We start from the raw sequence: 20,087 nt of genomic DNA on the forward strand, positions 1-20,087 counted from the left end.
TCATCTCAAAGAACTGTATGTTACCACTTTTTATTATTATTGCAGCTAAAATAGTCTTTACTGAGAAATGTGCAGTTAAAAACCAACAGCTTTACTGAGATATAATTAACACACCATAAAGCTCACCCTTTAAAGTACACAATTCAGTGGCTTTTAGTGTATCTATGCAATGATCACACCAGGTACATTTTCAATTACAGATATACCTGATCTAGCAAATTCTGCAGGAACAAAACCGCTTAAGAGAGCTGGCCTTGGGCTAAAGACAGCTATAGTGTGAGTAAGGAAGATGTGGCAACAGGGCTACCATTTCAGGGACAAACCCATCTATCATAGGCAGACCAGGAGGACAGTCACATGCCTAGTGACCACTCAACTCAGTTCAGTCTCTGGATTGGATCAACTAAGCTATGTCACTGGCTGGAGATTAAGTCCTAACAGACACTGGACTATACCTTGAATAGGCAGAAACTGAATTTCTAATTTCAAGAGGAACTGAAATCATCATGCTTGGGAAGAGAGAAGCTGTCAGTGAACAACCCAAGCACAATGAGGAGGAAAGCCACGTTTCTACCGTTACCTATGTTATTTTTTTATCTGGGAGTAATGAGTATGTTGTATTTAAGAAAGCACTTTTCCTAAATCCATGGGCAAAAAGCTAGAGTCACTGGAATAAGTATGAAAAGTTTTGTCACCCTATGTTTATGTGTCATACATTTTAGATTTTTTTGTTTTAAAGATCAAGAGGCTACCTTTATAAAGGTGAGAATGGAGATAGCAGGACAATGTCTAAGGCCTCTTGTATTCTGAATAACCCAACTAAGATTTGACACTGAGGTTATTCATTAAGGGTGATAGATTGCTGTGAAAAGACCCTGATACAAACAATACCCATTGTTAAGAAATGTAATGTAGAAAATACTCTCCTGAGGTGACCTTCTCTTATGTATTAATCAGCTGGTTAAAAGAATAAAATCACCATTTCCCAAAGTGAGTCTAAATATACAGCCCACTCTCTGAACCTTAGGAATACACCTGTCATGCTGATTAACTGCTATTTTTGGGCAAACACCTAAAGCCTTCTGTTTTAAATTACCCTGATGAAGAAATACAATTATTACTTACAAAGAGTAAACATGTAAATGGTAAACATGTAAATAGCCATCAAATGAAGCCAACAATTATTAAATTTTAGCAGTAAAACTTAACACCTTCCATAGCAAATGAATTGAGTATAGCAGAAGACTTGGTACCTCAAAGGATGTCTAACTATACTTAGTATATAGATATTATGAAGTTTTACAGTATTTTACCCCCATTTTTCACTACTTTATATATACATTTTTTAAAATTACTCAGATATATTTAGTATGCTGCTGTTTTTGAAATGCAGCCTTTCTGAGTTGGTTTGGTTGTGTGGGGTTTTATGTCTGTAATATACATAGACTTGGAAATCTAAATATTTCACCCACTAAATACCTCTTGCAACCACAAAGCACTATAAATATCGGCAATTTTTTTGGTTTCTAACTATTTTTCCAGCGAGTTCCAATGCTGAAATGGGATGGTACATTAACTACAGCAATACGTGAAATAGTTACACCTGCTTGGACACAGGACACGGCGAAAAACAGGCTAGTTCTGAACTTTGAACTATGCTTTCACTCACAACCTAATGGTGTTTTTATGAAACAAATATTAGAAATTATTAAACGTTTTTCATTCACTAAAATGGCAATTACAAACCAAGAGGCTAATATCAAATTATAACTCATTAACTCTTAAGAAATAACCCAAACAAAACAACCCTATAATTTGTCTAACTCACATTGCCATTGCCCAATCTTTTAACAAGTAGGTTGTAAACCAAATCACACACACACATATATACACAGCTATTTTTACTGTGCTGAAAACGAAATTGAAGTGAGACTATACAGTCTTTGAAATGGAAATGACTTTGACAAGCCCCGTTTTGAAGAATGTGCTCTATGGCTTCAGAGGACTTGGAAAAAATTCCTGTCCAGATCACTCTCTGAAATCCAAGAGTAGATGATAAGGATCTCTAGGCAGACTCAAAACTGTTTGAAGCACATGAAAGACTCACTCCTCTAGAAATCCTGTCATTCTAGAACGACTGTAAAGCTCCCTGTTGAAAAAGGTTCACAGTGCACCCACCTGAGATTTCCTTAGTCCTTGATGTTATACATCAACTCGTAACTCTTACACTTAACTGAAGGGTCATTGGAAAAATAATGACATAATGTCTTTATTATCTACTTCAAAAATATGCTATTAAATAAAGAAATGAAACAAAAGGACAAGATACTAAAAAGAAAGGCACAATCAGCCAGACATAAACTTAAAAGTAAAATTTAAGCTCCAGGCTATCTAAAAGAGCAAAGAATTCTGATTACATTTGGCAGAAATAACTCGTACGAGACAAAGAAGTTCACAGGGAAGGAAAGCAGTAAGCCCTGCTTGTTACCCAATCACTTAACTCAGGGTAAAAGGTATCTTAGTCCTAGAGGCACCAAAAGGGACTACAACTGTTATAACTAATATCTATGTGAAACGAACAGCTTCCATTCGTATTAGAACAGAGCACATATGTAGCCCTTCTCAATCAGTCATTAGAGATACTGCTGGGTAACACTTCAAAAGCTTTAGATCAATATCTTATATAACTGGTAAGATAAAATTTAAAGTTATTTAATAGCTCAGGTGAGACCATTCCACGCAGCTGAAGAATGCACGTGCACCATCTGTTTCAACAGATGTGAACCACTCTACAGGGAATGAATTTTCAAACTCTATCTTTGCCTACTATTCTGAGATTCATATAAGTGGGGACTGGAAACCTGAATGAAAATAATAAATCTTACCTCAATTCTGTCCTTTGTCAGACAAATTATGTTCTCATCATTTTATCACCTAAGGTATGTGTTAAGGATAATCCTCTTGCGGTCAGTAAAAAGACTCACTATACCTGGATCTGTGTCACAGTTCCCTCAGTAATCTCATCATCTGCCACTTCTGTGGTTGCAGTCATGGTCACCTCAAAGCTCTGATCATTTTCTGAAACTTCAAGGAAAAAGAACAATTCAACTGCAGAATAAATGCAAGTTCTAATTATTAAAAAAAAAAAAATCCATGGAAAAAAATACGTGACCAGCTAATTTCCTAACACATTCCTTGCCATATATGCTTAACAAAAATTGTGTACCTAATACATACTAGGTATTGCGTTGGGTGATGGGAAGACAGCAGTAAGCAAATGAAACAAAGTCCTGCCTTCGTGGTGCTTATATTCTAGTGAGGAAGACACAAAATGAACATAGTATGTCAGATGTTGATAAATAGTGAGAAAAAATAAAGCAGAAAAGGGAATGTATTGGGGGAGGGGAGGGCCAGGAAAAGTAACCAAGATTTGGACCCAAGTGACAAAGGGAGCTAGTCACACAGGCATCCTGAGGAAGAACACTTCATGCAGAAGCCAAGGGCAGAGACTCTGAAACAGGGGCACACATGGACTGTCCAAAGGAATGGCAAGGAGGGCAGAGTGACCAGAGAAGACTGAACAAGAACATTAAGATACTGTGTGGGGACTTGAAGGCCAATGTAAAGACTTTGGCTTTAATGCTCACATAGGAAACCACTGGAAGACGCAGAGTGACATAATCTGACTTTTATTTTATTTTAATGGGATCACTGGCTCCTCAGGAGACAACAGTCTGAAGGGCAGGAAGGGCTGTAGTGAAACCGGTTAAGAAGCTCATTCAATAATCCAGGTAAGAGAAGTCAGTGACTTGGACCAGGGCCGAAGGCAAGTGGAGGTGACGAGTAGTTCAAATTGTGGATATACCTTGATTTGGGAACCAACAGGATTTGTGGATAAACCAAATATGAAAGAAACTGAAAAGTCCAGGATGTTACTGAAGTTTTAAAAATCTGCACTATTGGAAGAATGTACCTGCCATTAATGAAATGAGGAAGACTGCAGAAGAAGCAAATGTTAGAATTTAAGAAATTTCAGGAGCTTGGTTTTAACACACTCGTTTGAGGTTAAACATCTAGAATCAGGAGCAAGTCTGGACTGGAATAAATCTGAGCATCATCACCTGAGATAGGATTTAAAACCATGAATTCTAGGGAGTGAGAGAAAACGAAACAGAAGCAGCCTAAGAACTGAGTCCTGGACTACTCCAATTAAGAGCCCGGGGAGATGTGAACAGGTTAGCATAAGAGACTCCGAAGGCGCAGACAGTAAGGTAGAAAAAAAAAAATTAGAGGAATGTGTTCCCTGGAGACCAAATGACAAAATGTTCTAGAGAAGACAGAGTGATAAATATTGTCAAAAATTGTGGCTAGATTAAGTAAAGAAGAAGAACGAAACAAACAAACAAACAAAAATCACCACTAGACTTAGCAACAAGATAGTCTCTGGAGATCTGGGAAGAACAGTTTTGGTGAAGTGATAAGAGATGAAACCCTGACTGGAGTGCGTTTAGGAAGAATGGAGGAAGAAATAGAGGTAGGCCTATCAGGCCTATCAATTCTTTTTTTTTTTTTTGAAGTATTTTGCTCTAAAGGAAAGAAGTTAGATGGGAGCCCAAAGTGGGCTAATGGGACTTTTTATTTTATTTTATTTAAAGATTTTATTTATTTATTTGTGACCAAGAAAGAGAGAGAGAGAGAGAGCGCACAAGCTGAGCAGGGAGGCGAACTTGGGACTCGATCCCAGGACCCTGGGATCATGACCTGAGCTGAAGGCAGACGCATAACCGACTGAGCCACCCAGGCATCCCAGCGACGTTTTATTTTAAAGAAGACATTACAGTATGTTTGCAATGCTGATGGGAATGATCCAGTAAAGAACAAAAAACTGATGATTCAGAGAAGAAGGGAAAGAAATGCTGCGACAGTGTCCCTGAGTAGGTAGTAAAGCGAAGGGCTGGCCGTAGCTAGAAGAAAAGACAGAATGTATGGACATGGCTACACGTGGGTGTGTATTTGTAGTAGTGGAAACTTGCAGAAACTTGTTCGGACTACTTCAGTTTTCTCAGTAAGTAGAAGCAAGGTTATCCGCTGAGAGTAACAAAGGTGGAGAAAATACTAGAGGTTTCAGGCATGTATGAAACAGTCATCTCTGAGCGGGAGAAAAAAACATCCATTTGGTAGGTGTGGCGTGACTGGCAGGCAACAGTATGAGCCCACTTCAAGTTACTCATCATGAATTTAAAGTAAGATCACTTAGCTTGCTTGTGCTGTTTTTCAATTAGCTGTGCCAGTACAGACATAAACAGCCAGACAGATTTAACCACTGTTAGGTGGTTGTGGTTTCACTGAAGGACAATGAAGTGAAAGAAGGAAAAAAGGATGTGAGGGTAAATGCAAGAGGGATTATAATGATTAACCACAAAACAAAGTGGGTAGGGAGGAAACAAAAGATACAAGTGGAAAAGAATAATGCAAAAGTGGTAAGATCAGTGGGTCCTAGTGGGCAAAGGACTGCAAACATTCAAGAGTATTAGAGAAAGTAACCTGGAAACATAGGACGTAGTGCTGGAAGTAGATCACAAACGGACTCCAGTTAATAGGTGAGAGCAAAGGAGGCAGTGGGAGTAATAAACAACGTAGTATGGAGAACAAAAGGTAGAAGAGGCTAAGATATTGCAACAGTCATCTAAATGAATAATCACCAAGAGTTCTGTGAATAGGGAATGGAGTAAATGTGGTGGTAGGTAATCGCAGTAAGAAGTGGTAAGTGATCTAGAATGATTAACATGAGACTTAAGAGGATTTTTAAGAATCAGATAGATAAATTTTTCAGTTTTATAAAGAATGTAATGAAAACTTGAATATTAAAATTTGAAGTTAAATCTTTAAGAGCTAATAATATTTACTTCCCTGAAGTCCAACAAACAATGACCTGCCCATTCAGTCAGTCCCCGATGATGGTGACGGACACAGGACTTCATGTTTTTACGTGACTTTTTTTTAATGGAGAAGTTTTCCTAAGTTGATTTTATCAATATCCTTTTTTTTTTTTTTTTTTTTACCAATTTAGAGAACCATACTTCAAGCCCATGTTTCATAAATTTAGTCTTACTATAAATGTCAGGCTCCAGAATGTCCTCCAAATGTGATGCTGCTATGACCCCACATCAAGCAGCTCAGGTGCTTTTAGGTCAGCACATCCAAATTACCCTACCCAGTTAAGTGAGTGAGTGTGTGAAGGATTCAGTCTAACACCATAAAATAGAACAAAATATCAAGTGTAGTTTGAACCTGTGATTGTGACCAATATAGTCAACTTTAACCAAATGAATTAACCAGTCATAATTTATGTGAAAATAATCCCTTACTAATCCCTGGCTTAGTAAAATAAATATTTTTGTTTCATTTTATGTCCTGGGGATGTGGTGACTATAGATAATAATAGTCTATGGTATATTTGGAAATTGTTAAGAGAGTAGATCTTGGAAGTTCTCATCACAAGAGAAAAAGCTGTAACTATGTGTGGTGACTAGATATTAACTAGAATTGTTATGTTCATTTCACAACATATACATATACCAAATTATTATGTTGTGCACCTGAGACTAATATAATGTTACAGGTTAATTATATCTGAGTTTTAAAAAATTCTAGCTTAGTAAATGCCCATATAGGATTGTATCTGTAGATACAGGTGAATCGAGTTTTAAGAGTGGATCACAGCTATTATGGTCAAATTAGGAGTTTAAAAATCATATGAACCACCACTAGAAGGAAAATCTCATTTAACCAGAAATAGGTTATGTTTATATATGCCACTGGAAGCAATATTAGTAATATTAACATTAACAATGTCTTTGAATAAAGTCTCACAGTAAACGGATATTTTATGGTTTCTTTTCTATTCAATTGAATAAGCAATAAACTCTACACAAAACGTGCACATCTACTTGTGAAGACAAGGTTTGCCATGATGAAAACCTAATCTTCATTTTTTCCAACTGGATGAAGATGTGATTTTGCTTGATGCTGAGAGCAAAATTAAAGTTCTCAAGAACCAGAACGCCGGGTATGACGTTAGACACGTTCTCATACCTCTCTGTGCCTTAGTTTCCTCATTATAAAACAGGGCTCATAATACCTACTCTACAGCATGCCTTCTCAATGAGGGTACACATGCTTCTGGGGGAGGTGTGGGTGAAAGAAAGCATTCTCATTAATAAAACAATACACACATACAGTATGTTAAAAAAAAAAACAGTGTGTCTGTGGTATTACCATTTCATGGGGGAGCGCACGATCAGGAGAAAACATCTAAAAAAGTTCGGGGCGGGGAGGACGACAACAATTAAAAAAAAAAGGCTGAGAAGATCAAAACAGGCAATATATGTAGAAGCATTCAGAGCCACGCCCACTCATTAAGTATTAGTTGAGAGTTCTTTTGACTCAAAGAAGAGAAAAATAATGGGTCTAAGTCAACCTTGGAATGCCAATTCCATGTCTCCCAAGCTACACTGTGATTTCAGAAGGGACCTCTGTTCTGAACACATAGTGACTTACGTGGCAGTGCAACAACTGATATGCAAGGAGTAGAACCATCGATACTCTGATCATCCTCAGAAGACAGACAAAGCCTTTTATGTGGAGGTTCAGTACTATCTTCTGAGTCTATTTCATCAGCTTCTAATGAAACAAAATAAAACAAAAATCTCAAAATCTTCAAACCAATGAGGAAAACCCACAATCTTCCAACAAGTAACTGTAAGACAATCTTCTTATCAATTTGCTTAGTTAACCCAATTGTGCAAGGAGGACCCCAAACGGCATCGCCTTCTCTGTCCCCCGTGCAGAACCTCAGCTCCTCTGCTTCTGACAACAACTATGAGAAGAGAGGCGCCACTTTTTAAACATCACACTTCTGTGCTACTAATTACCTGTCTTTCCAAATATTTCACATATTAAGACAAGGGCTGGTTATTTAAATCACTCACAAATATTTACTGAATGCCCACTGTGTTCTGAGTGCTGGGAACAGAACAATGACAGATACTCTTCTCTGTCCAGGACCTCACAGGGTAGTGGAGATGACTAAAGCACCCATTTCAAAATAGTGTTTTAAGAGCTATGCAGGTGGAATGAGGGGAGAGGCATCTAATTTAGACTCTGGGTGAAGGAAGGTTTCCTGGAGAAGGTATCTTAAATTGGAAAGAACTTGAATGAACAGACGCCAGGGGTAATGATCATTACTGGCACTAGGAATAATTATTTGCAGTGACAGTGAGGTATGAAAAGCTTAAGGTATGGAAGGAAAAAAAGCCAGCTGTGACTCGCTGGGACACAGATATATGCAATGTGGCAGGAAGTGAGGCTGGAAGGAAAGTGGAGAAGATATCCATCTCTGTACTGTACAAACCACAGGACACTTAACAGAACAAACCAACCAACCTTCCTACACTACTGAGTATCATGAGCAAGGTCATCAGCAGTTTGAAAGATGAATTCAGGTTGGGAGACGCGTTAAAAGGCTACTAGGGCCTCCCAAGTGAGAAATGAGACTCTGAACTAAGAAAGCGGGACTTAAGACAAAGGAAGCAATGGACTCAAGAAACAAAATACCATCAACAAGTGTTCATGATGGAATGAACGCAGGAGATGAGAGAAGGGTTTATTCCTACCCACATTTATGATCTGGGTTACTAAGTAATGAAACTGACTGAGAAAGAGAACTGGGTCTGGGAATTTTGTAAACGAATTCAGTTTGGAACATGTGAAATTTAAGGTGTCTATGAGAAACACAAAGAATTCAGAAAAAAGAAGTTTGAATCATTTTAATAGGTAGGTGGTAGTTAAAATCCCAAGTTTGAATAAAATAACCAGAAATTAAGTACTGAATGAGAGAAAAGAAGATAAAACCTAGGTTGAGCAAAGATAAACTTAAAGCAAAATAAAAAGCAAATACAAATAAGGAATAGGTAGAGAAGTGACAACAAAATCACAAGCCTCAAAGCTATGGAATCTTACTTGATTACAGATAATCACATTAAATCCTATTCAAAGATTCATGTAAAATCCTCTAACAGACTAGCAAAAAAACTGGCAGGACTACTATATTTTCTAATGTACTACATATATTGCAGGCACCAAATGATATCAAAAAGGAAGTATATTACAGTTAATTAATCATCATCTTTGTAGGTGCAATAGATTGTAGCTACGAGATTCAAAGTTCAAATTTATGGTAAATTTTAAAAATACAAAGGTATATTAAAAAAATATATATATAAATTAAGGTTAATTCATGATCCAAAGAGATAACCCCCTTTTCTACTGTCCTAGCCTCAACTGTCTATCTGGGTAGAAGGGATCAAAGGTGACATGAAATCCAAAAATTCAAAAAGATCCACAATTCTATGTCAGCAAGTTCTCCTACCATTCTGAGGGCAATGAAGAATGAGGTTCCCGTCTGTGTCCTGAGTCAAAGTCACAGAGTTCACAGTTTCTACTGTTACTGTGTCAGAATCCTCTTCAACTGTGCTCATACTCAAATCTGTAGAACAGATTTCAGATTTAAAACATTATTTCCAAATATGAACATAAAGTAGCCTCCAACTTCCCCCTCCTCCCCACAAAAAACCCCACAATTTATACCAGCTCAACTGCAGTGACAGTTTAGACTTCAAAAATTGTCTTTCAAAAGGTTATACCCATTATTTAGAATGAGATGTAATAATCTGCAAGAATCTGACTTCTCTAATTAAAAACCTATGGCATTTATTTTTTAAATAGACTTGGTTTTACCACATCCAATGAAAATGACTGTTCCAAGTTGTCTTATCCATAAAATATTACGTCTTATTAGCAAAACTCTCACCACTATTGGCAATTCTGTGATATATTCAAATAGGTGTTTAACTCCTGATACAGAAGATTCATTAAACCTTGTAACTTAGAAATCTAAGATAAATCTAATAATTATTTCTCCAAAACACTTTTACAAGTATTTAAGCTCTATTATTATCTGAAAACTAAGAACACAATGGAATTACCCTCATGACGTTTTTTCCATGATATTAAATAAGCGCATACATCCATCACTGACCAAACTGCTTTTTTAAATGGATATGGAGGTAGGCCTTCTTTTGGAATAGAGAATTGATTTTGTTTAAAGTGCCTTTACCTGCTATTTTACACATACATTATTTTCCTCTTGTTCAGACAAACCGAATGATCAGAGTCTCACAATACAATACCTCATGGTTGACAGGAGGAAATGTATTGAATTAAAATCAAGAGCCCGGTTGAAGTCTTTGGGGTGTACCTTATAATGTTCAACTAAGTTTTTCCCTCAGTACTCAATTTTGGTCTTATCCACATACTTTTTACCAACTAACTAATAGAGTCCATAAGCCTTAATGTATACTAATCACTCAATATTTATTTGGCTCCTATACACAGCATATTAGTCTGTTCACGTATTTACCATTTATTCAAGTGCATTTTCCCTTGGCAGAAAAACTTAAAATCTATTGACATTCACATGGTGAAGATCCAATGATTCACTCAGGTTTTACTATACAAATCACTGTTTTAATGGACAACAGTCATTTTACAATAATAAAGATGAAATTCCCCAAATTAAAGATAAATAGAAATCATGATCTAGTTATCACCAAAATTTGCAAAACACAGGTGAAGTCCTTGGAACAAACGCAGGCTTACCTAGAAAATAGATGGATCAGGTATAGCCCTTCCCAAAGAATCGAGTCGCCTTCCCTTAGACACCAGCATCACTTTCATGTTATCCAGACTGCTTCTCTCCCATATTCCTACCTCTGCAACACTCTGAAAAAGTAACAGCATTACACAATAAGGTTTCAATAAGAACAATCATGTTCTACTGGTAGGTTCATGACACTCTAGCCTCAAGCCTCTGTGATGTCTCAACTAGAAAAAGAAAGACAAAAACCAGAATTCTTTTCTAAATAGACCTTTTAGAAATCAAATCAGCCTTTGAAAGTATTCCCCAATGAAAGGCAGAAATGAGATCTTGTACCTATTAAGTTAGTTTACAGGCAGATTCTCAACCCAAGTTGTCCCTCAAAAGCAAATATTCTCAGAAAAAAAAAGAGGTTCAACTGTGCTACTGGCTCTTTGAACTGCAGAGAGTACATGCAACCTAACCCAGGGTGTAGAGTACCACAAATACTACCAGTAACTGTATTTTTTTCTTTATGTAATTTACTAACACCTCCTTATACATAATACCGTATTTCAACTTAAAGCATTAAAAACTATATCATATCTGTGAACAATCCTGCCTCCGGATCTGTGGGAAAAAAAAGAAACCCTAAACAATTGAGCCAGGAAAGATAAATTACAAGCAAGCTCCTGAATCCAATGTGAAACTTATAAAATCACAAGTGTTTTTTAAAGGTTTCTTTCAATAAACTCATTATAATCCCAAAGGGTCATCCAAAGAATCAAAAAGTTCAACACAATTTGAGATTTAAGGGGTATTTCAGCAAAAGCTATCAGCTGAAATTTCCATTTTAGTAGTGTTCTAATGAGAACGCCTCTCTCCAGGATGGTTATATTTTGAGAATTGCTATACATAAATAAGTCTGCAGTGAAAAGGTACAGATCCTGCTAGAGAAACCTCCAGTCAGCTATTAGATTTCATGTTGTTCTTATTTCTAATCCATTAAATTTTCTCAAAAGGCTGGTTAGTAATACTGCAGAAGATGGAGAAATTCAATGTTAAAAAAACTCATCCATAAACTTACCAAAAGCAGAGTTCACTCTTGGTGTGTGTGTGTGTTTTTAAATGTGTATACACCACAGTGTATAAGCAATTTATATCCTGCTTTTTAGAGTTTATTCATATTAAAAAGTATGATGAAACCAAGCTAGGTTATCTAACTGAAGTTTTCGGTATCACGTAAAACTTACACCACATAAAAAACAGGACATTATTTAATAACTGCCCTATCACTGGACATTTGTATTGTTCCTAATTTTTCATTTCCTTAAAACATACTGAAACATTTATACACTCTATTTCCTTAAACAGTATTAATTAATGGAAATTATTACATAAAAGAATATGACAAAATTTAGAACTTTTTTAAAAAAGATTTTATTAGAGAGAGAGAGGGCACAAGCGAGAGCACAAGAGTGGGGTGAGAGGCAGAGGGAGAGGCAGACTCCCCGTTGAGCAGGGAGCCCGATGCGGGGCTCCATCCCAGGACCCTGGGATCATGACCTGAGCCGAAGGCAGACACTTAACTGAGCCACCCAGGCGTCCCAAAATTTAGAACTCTTAAGTCACACTGAGACAGGGAGACTGTAAGGGACCTCATGAAAAAAAAAAAAAGCTATTCTTTTTTCTTTTTTCCTTTTCCTGCTTCTAATTTTGCTAGGACCTGCACCCCCACTTTATACATGCCTTAATGTATGTCCTCCTTGTAAAGGTCAAGGAGTTAATGATTTCTTTGAAGTCTTCCAGCACAACTGATAACATCTAGGGAGTGGCCAGATGAGGTCCTCATGAATGTTTTCCAAGACCACAGACTCCAAACACCCAGATGCCAAGACCCCAGGCTCCAGGGCCATTAAGTGACTTGAGGAGGACACCTGAGCACTAGTCCTTGTTTGACCAGTTCCTGGATGCCTGCAAGGACATGTACACCAGACCACCGTCCTTAATAATAACTCCAGACCAGCAAACAAAGATGAGACTCATGCCTGTTTTCCCTTGAGTCTTCCAGACCATCTGTCAGTATCTGCTCTCTTCTATATATTCATTCAACTCTGCTCTCACTTCTTGCTGCCTTGAGTTTTATTTCCATCCTGTGGGAAGCCTAGAACCCCCTTGGCTGGTCCTGTAGTCCTCTGAGTCCTCAGGCCTGGCCTGCCTGCATTAATACTGCAGTCAGTTTTCCAGAAAGATTGTTTGAATTTATATCCAAACCACTGAGGTAGAAACTCTATTCTTGGCAACCTTTCTTTTTTAAGAAAGCACAAAGCAAAAAAACAGCACAAGAGCTCAATTGATAGGTGCAAAGTAGTCACTGGTTTAGTGTTTTAATCAATTTCATCAGGACCCAAATTAATCTAAAACTAAGAAAAAATAATATAGATTTAAGACAATATGGAGATATGGTGAGATAATAATACCAGAAAAAAGGAGTCCGAAATAGCTAGCTGAAATAAAATATTTAATCCTTGAAAACCTGTATTGGTTACAGGTAATCCTATGCAGTGTAGTAGCTTTAAATCAGAAATCTAGGTTCATTTTTTAAAAATTCGGCAACTCATGTTTGAGATTAGTAAATAGTTCTAAGGTGCTTGGCAAATTAACAAGCATATTTGTTCAATCAACAAATATTTACCACTTATCTACTATATATTAGGCACTCTCTAGGCACTGGGGATGTGGTGCCCCCCCCTTTTTAAACTGTCTCTTTAGATATGACTCACTTTCCTGAGGTCTCCCCCACTGTAGTTAGAGCTAGGTCAATGTATTTATTAATATTTAAGAAACTAATCTGGTTTTATTTTAAATTTATTTTTAATAGGTAACACATTTACATAGTTCAAAATTCAAAAGATAAAGGTGGTTGGTTATACAGTGAAGTCTGCTTCCTGCTCCAGTTCCCTAGTCACCCGGTCCCCATCCCTCTATAGGTAAACTGTTACCAATTTCTCAGACTTCCTTCCAGCTATTTAATGCATATGTAAGTCAATACAGCCCTTCTTGCTACATATACTCTTTTTACAGAAATAGTATCGGGCGCCTGGGTGGCTCAGTTGGTTAAGCGACTGCCTTCAGCTCAGGTCATGATCCTGGAGTCCCGGGATCGAGTCCCACATCGGGCTTCCTGCTCAGCAGGGAGTCTGCTTCTCCCTCTGACCCTCCTCCCTCTCATGCTCTCTGTCTTTCATTCTCTCTCTCGCAAATAAATAAAAAAAAAAAAAGATTTACAGAAATAGTATCATACTACCAACACGGAACAGTACCTTAACGGCTACTTTCCAGTGCTTCAGCAAGATGAGGAGACACCACTACAAGCATGTGACTGCAAGCTAGCGAACTGATTAATAGCAAAGTCCCTAAAGTGGGACCTGCTTTGGCCTGTTGCGGGAAAAAAACCAAAAACCAAAAACCAAAAAAACAACCCAGCAGCAAGTATGGCAGAGGCTTTCCATAAAGGAGAGTAGCTGAATGGAAGGTTGGAGATAAAGACAGGGGTAGATCTCACAAGGCCTTACAATTCCTTGGATAGTTTTCAGTTGGGGAATATAATTTACATTTTTAAAAGATCACTTAGACTGCAGTATGGAGAATGGGTAAGTAAGTTATGAAGACAAGCTGTTGTCCAAGAGAGGATTCTTGTTTGGACTGTTGACAGCAGTCAAAGGAGGGAGACTGAACAAAGGATATATTCTGGAGCAGTGTGGACAGGATGTGCTGAATGAAGAGATGGAGATTAAGGGAAGGGGAGCTATCTCAAGCTGATTCCTGGGCTTTTGGCTTGAACAGCTGATTGAGTCTGGGGGCACTCAGATATATATTATGTATTTTTATTACTATTGGAATGAATGATTAACGTTGTAAGGCATTCAAACGAAGAGATCACATTGACAGAAGCTGGAATTCAACAAGGACTAGACATATCAAGACAAACAAGTGGCATGCAAACACATTTTTTAAAGATTTATTTATTTATTTATTTTGGGGGGGGAGGGTAAAAGAAGAGGGAAACGGAGAGAAAGTCTCAAGCAGACTCTGACCTGAGCACAGAGCCTGAATGGGTCTCAATCTCATAACCCTCAGCTGAAACCAAGAAGTCAGAAGCTTAACCCACTGCACCACCCAGGAGCCCTGGCAAATAATTTTTAAACATAGTATCACCCAGAGAGGTTAGATAAGACAGCCTAGATTCCAGTTCTAGAGCAGACTTTAACAGGTGGAAATCAAGCTATATATAAACAAGCAAAGGACTGAAAAGGACCAGCTAGTGATGCAGAAGGAAAACTAAGGTGTTAATCAAGAGACACAGAGTGTTTTTCAAGGAGCATTAAGTAGTCAACCGTGTTAACAGAGAAGTAAGACGATGGAGAGGTTACTATTTGATCTGTCAATATGGAGAACACTGGTGGCCTTAAAAGTATCTGAGGTACATTGGGGACAGCAGCCCCATTGGAATACGTAGAGAATTGAAAGTAGGGAGACAAAACAAACAACAGGTCGTTTATGAGGTTTGGTTTTCAGGGCAAGTGAGAGTACTAGCTACAGTAATGTCTAGAGAGCTGTTATTTAGAAAAGCACATTTGTATTCTGATAGGACTATGAGAGTGCCTAAGAAATGTTGGTGAATAAACTTGTGATAGTAAGGTACAAAGCTGAGTATTTTATTGCCTTCCATTCTAATTCATTAAACATGAAACTATGCTTAGCTTCTGGACCTGTTCCTTATTTGGTTTATCGGGGAAAGGTATCAGAAAGATACATCAACTTTTTAGTCTTTTGTACTGTCATCAGCCTACTGAGGTCTTCCCTTTATTCTCTGTAAAGGGTTATACCATATGTACTTTTATACTAACTAGAAATAAGAGGAAAAAAATTTTAACAGCCATTTTAACTGGTGAAATGGCTTTTTAGCACGTTTCCACCCATCATTTGGTGGCTATCTTGAACAGCAACAATATACTAATAAAATCAAGAAAAGAACATGTGAAATGTGATCTAAAAGATTTATAATGAAATACATCCACATTTAAATGAGAAATATATTTGTCTTCATTTAGAATTCCCAAAAAATGAAAACCCTATTTAACGTAGGACAAAAGAACAACTCTGGATCTGGTACTTAATACAGAATTTAATTAAAGAAATGAATCCTTCATCCTACTTCATTCCGGTATTGATGTGAAGTTCTTATTCAATGGATTATCTTAGACTGGTAGTTCCATCAACTAACTCTACATACAGGCATAACTCATTTTATTACACTTCACAGACACTAAGTTTTTTAATATAGGGAAGGTTTATGGCAACCCTGCGTTAAGCAAGTCTATTGGTACTACCAATAGCATTTGCTCACTTTGTGTTTGTGTAACATTTTGGTAATTCTCAAACTATTTTCAACTTTTTCATTATTACAGTTGACCCTTGAACAACACAGGTTTGAACTGCCTGTGTCCACTTATATGTGGATTTTTTACAATACAGTACTGTAAATGTATTTTCTCTTAGGATTTTCTTATATTTTTTTTCTCTAGTTTACTCTATTGTAAGAATACAGTATATGAAATGTGTAACATACAAAATATGTGTTACTTGACTGTTATTGGTAAGGCTTCTGGTCAATAGTAAGCTATTAGTTTTTGGGGAATCAAAAGTTATACAGGGATTTTCAACTGCCCAGGGGGCCACCTCCCCTAAGCACCCAACAACTGTATATTGGTTGTGGTGATCTGCGATCAGCGCTTAAGACTAGCTGAAAGCTCAGATAACATCTTTTAACAGTTATTTCTTAAGTTACGCACATTGGTTCTGACATGTTCTTGCATGCTTTTAAATGAACTACAGTAAAGTATAAACATAACTTGTATATGCCCTGAGAACCAAAAAAATTCATTTGACTTGTTTTATTGCAATCTTTGCTTTATTGCAGTGTCTGGGAATGAACTTGCAGTATCTCTAAGGTAGGCCTTTAATGGTCCTAATTTTCCAAGTAAAATGTCAAGTATCTTCCAAAAACTACAACCAGAAGTGGCATTTCTTCCTAGTTTGGGAACTAGTTTTGTAGATAAATTTGTACCAGTTTCTGAACAGTTCCAAGTGTGGGAGGATATATTTTAGCGGAGATCATGAAAAGCACAGGAGCTAAAAGTTGCTGACCCTCCAAGTTTGGACTCAGAATTCTACACTGAAAGATGTGATAAGACTAAGCATTCAGTATTATAAGATACTTTTATACGGGGAAATCAAGCAAGCTACAGAACGTGTAACACTAGAATTTTATTGAATGAGGTGAATGAAAAACACTGAGATGGCAAGGTTTCTGGGGTAATTCAACTAGTAAGTCAGTAAGGCCACATTTAATTTTTAGATGTCTTTTCTAAACCAATGTAAGAAAAGTTATTCATATATTCCTCTGTAACATTTTGTGATGATCTTCCAAACATACTGCTCCATCTTTTAGAACTTTTTTTTTCTGTACTTACCTTATTAAGACTATTTTCCAATATTTCTACTTATTCTTCCAAAGCATTTTTAATGGGTATATAGTATCTAAATTTATCTAACCATTATCCTGTAAATCAACATTTTTGTTTGAGGTTGTGCTATTATGAAGACCCCATAATGACCACCACCATACCTATCACTGCATATTAACTAATGCCTTAGGAAATGCTTATAAGTGGATCTCCTCAGTAATATGTAATAAAAAATTTAAAGATATGTTTTATGATATTTTAAAAGAATACAACTCTTTGCTAATTAGAACATCTTAGTGGAAGAGAATAAGAAACAAGTGCCTATATCCTGAACATGGGTACACAGATCGTTGGCAGAATAGAAAGCTGCGAATACTGGTTTTATTCAAGATAGGAATAGGGACGCTTCACACTGAGGTTGAATGCTTTGTACAGTGATTCCAGGCCCCTGGGGATTTGCTCTTCTATACACTTTGTGGAAAAGTTTGAGGAGCAAAGCTATAAATGAACATAAAGCATACAAGACTAAGGTAACTAATGATCCTAATAGCTTAGTTTTAAGGTGGCAAAATAATGACTACACATTGAGTCAAAAAAATTGTTTGTGGAGTTTATTATAAAAGGCTTTAGCTGCTTAAGATGTTGATTTCAACTACCAACTATTTTTTTCTTAAATTTTATTTATTTGAAAGAGAGACTGAGTCAGAGAGAGAGCGCACAAGCTGGGGGAGAGGCAGAGGGAGAGGGAGAAGCAGACTCCCCATTGAGCAGGGAGCCCTATGCAGGGCCCAATCCACAGGACCTGGGATCATGACCTGAGCAGAAGGCAGACCCTTAACTGACTGAGCCACCCAAGCACCCCCAATTAACCAACTACTGAAAAACAATGTTATTATCAAAGAGAATTAGTTGGCAGTATGGTTCATTTCAAGGTGCAGCATTTCATACCTGGTTTGACAATAAAACCGTATTACTGATTAAAAAGAAAGACTATTTTTCACCCAGTGCATGATTTAAGAACTTATAATGTATATTTGGCTACATTTAAAAATTTTATCCATTCAAAACTGAGCACTTTATGCAAGGCACCATTAGAAGCTCTTTAAATGGAAATATATCAAATTATCACCATAGTCCTCCGATGTACACTTAAGTTTATTTTTAAAGCACACTTTCTTGACAGATACAAACATACACATAGGCAGTAAATAAACATAATGAGCATTTCTTCTGCTACACAGTATGTAATGGTAAATAAAGATTACTGTTGACAACCCAGTGCTTGGAAGAATGGCCTGACAACAGTGTCAGCTTAAAAAAAAAACAAAAAACTGTTCATAAAGGGATCTCTGGTATGCTTTTTCCTGACAACTTCTTTCGGGAATTCTGTCCTGGAATGGGGTATCTTTCCACAAACTTGAAGCAGCAGACATGATAAACAGGTTCCTTCTTTTATTTATCTTTATGGAATCAAACCAAAACCAAAACCTGTTTGTGATTTCTATTACAAGAATTCCCTTCACAAAAGGGGAAAAAAGGTGGGGGGAGGGAATGATATGAAAGCAAACAAATGCCATGTTTAATAAATCTATCATTTAACAAAGCAATAGGTTCGTAACTTTCTCAGGTCATTTCCCATCATTTGAGAATAAAAAAAGCTTTGGAACTGAAATTGCAAAGTACTTAGAGGTACACCAATCCCTAAACAAACCTTTTATATGGAAAAAAAGTGTTAACGATTAGGGCAGTAAGAGAAGATTGACTATTTAAAAATAAAGCTCCATTTTGAGAAGATAAACATCCCATCTTAAATAAGTAGCCTCTAAGACCAAAAAAAAAAAAAAAAGAACTCTTCAACTTCATTGTTGTTCTAAAGTTTTGCTGTACCTGGAACGGTTATAAACGTGTGTTCAATATGATCTAGGAGCTCAATACTTTAAAAAACACTTCCCAACCCTCCTAAATTTTTAACATCTATGTGCCAGGTTGTAAATCCCTTGGGATGCTAGTGTTTCACATTAGTGTATTCATCCTCACGGGTGTTAACTTTAAGCCAATGTACTTAATGGAGCATGATAAAAGCAACTGTTTATAATAACGTGAAGTTATTGTCAGAACACACAATTTTATTACAACATTAATAAAAACTAGGGTCTGTAGATGTTGGGAGAGAGAAATGAATAAAAGGAAAAGCTTTTGTTGTTTGTATTTCAATACTAACTAGCAATATCTAGCCTTACAAATAAGGCTTCTCTCTCCCATTGCCTTGGGGTGAAATCAGATAAACTTGCTCCATCATAAAACAAACAAACAAACCCTTAAAAAAAAGGGGGGGGGGAACTTAAAAAAGATTCAAGGGGATATCTGCCTTCTTTTGATATAATTCTCTATTAGTAACCATTTCCCAGCCATACTCTGCTTTCAAAGATCAAATCCTAACTCCAAAACGTTCTTGTGATTGCTTCCCCTCAAAATATTTCTAAAACCTGAACGTTCTGTGGAAAATATTTATACAGTATATATTTATTCGTATCACTGCTTAAGGTATGAACTTGAAGTTCTAAGCAAGTATGCAATGCCCAGTACTTACTGATTAACTGTAGATGAAAAAAGGGCAATAGCATTTTGGCTCCACCATCTAGCTCAACTACAATCAAATAAAGAGATTCACACAGAAAATGCAGATTCTAGATCAGTCCCAAAAAGCCTATTTTGGGGTGAGCCTATAAACTAAAATAGTAAAACAAAACAAAACAAAAAATTAGCTTATTGGTGGCACATAAGTTTATGGAAGTAATAATGATGAGATAAACATGAAATGTCTTTTTCATAACTGTAATTTTTTTCCAGACAAATTCAAG

The 20,087-nt window shown here is 36.8% G+C and overlaps 1 protein-coding gene across 2 annotated transcripts in view; it reads right to left on the reverse strand.

Moving 5' to 3' along the window:
• DMTF1 (cyclin D binding myb like transcription factor 1) overlaps positions 1–20,087 on the reverse strand; it is a 49,763-nt gene that overhangs the window by 24,465 nt on the left and 5,211 nt on the right. Inside the window, exons 2-5 of one of the 2 annotated variants that reach the window (XM_032402260.1) lie at positions 10,720–10,842; positions 9,431–9,547; positions 7,561–7,683; positions 2,990–3,084 (exon numbers count right to left, since the gene is read on the reverse strand). In XM_032402260.1, the coding sequence (XP_032258151.1) occupies positions 2,990–3,084; positions 7,561–7,683; positions 9,431–9,539 (327 nt within the window). In that variant the 5' untranslated portion in view covers positions 9,540–9,547; positions 10,720–10,842. The remainder of the gene's footprint in view (positions 1–2,989; positions 3,085–7,560; positions 7,684–9,430; positions 9,548–10,719; positions 10,843–20,087) is intronic. The other variant, XM_032402261.1, reaches the window with a different exon arrangement.

Source organism: Phoca vitulina, unplaced genomic scaffold (assembly GCF_004348235.1).
Source record: "Phoca vitulina isolate PV1807 unplaced genomic scaffold, GSC_HSeal_1.0 scaffold4, whole genome shotgun sequence".
NCBI lineage: Eukaryota > Metazoa > Chordata > Mammalia > Carnivora > Phocidae > Phoca > Phoca vitulina.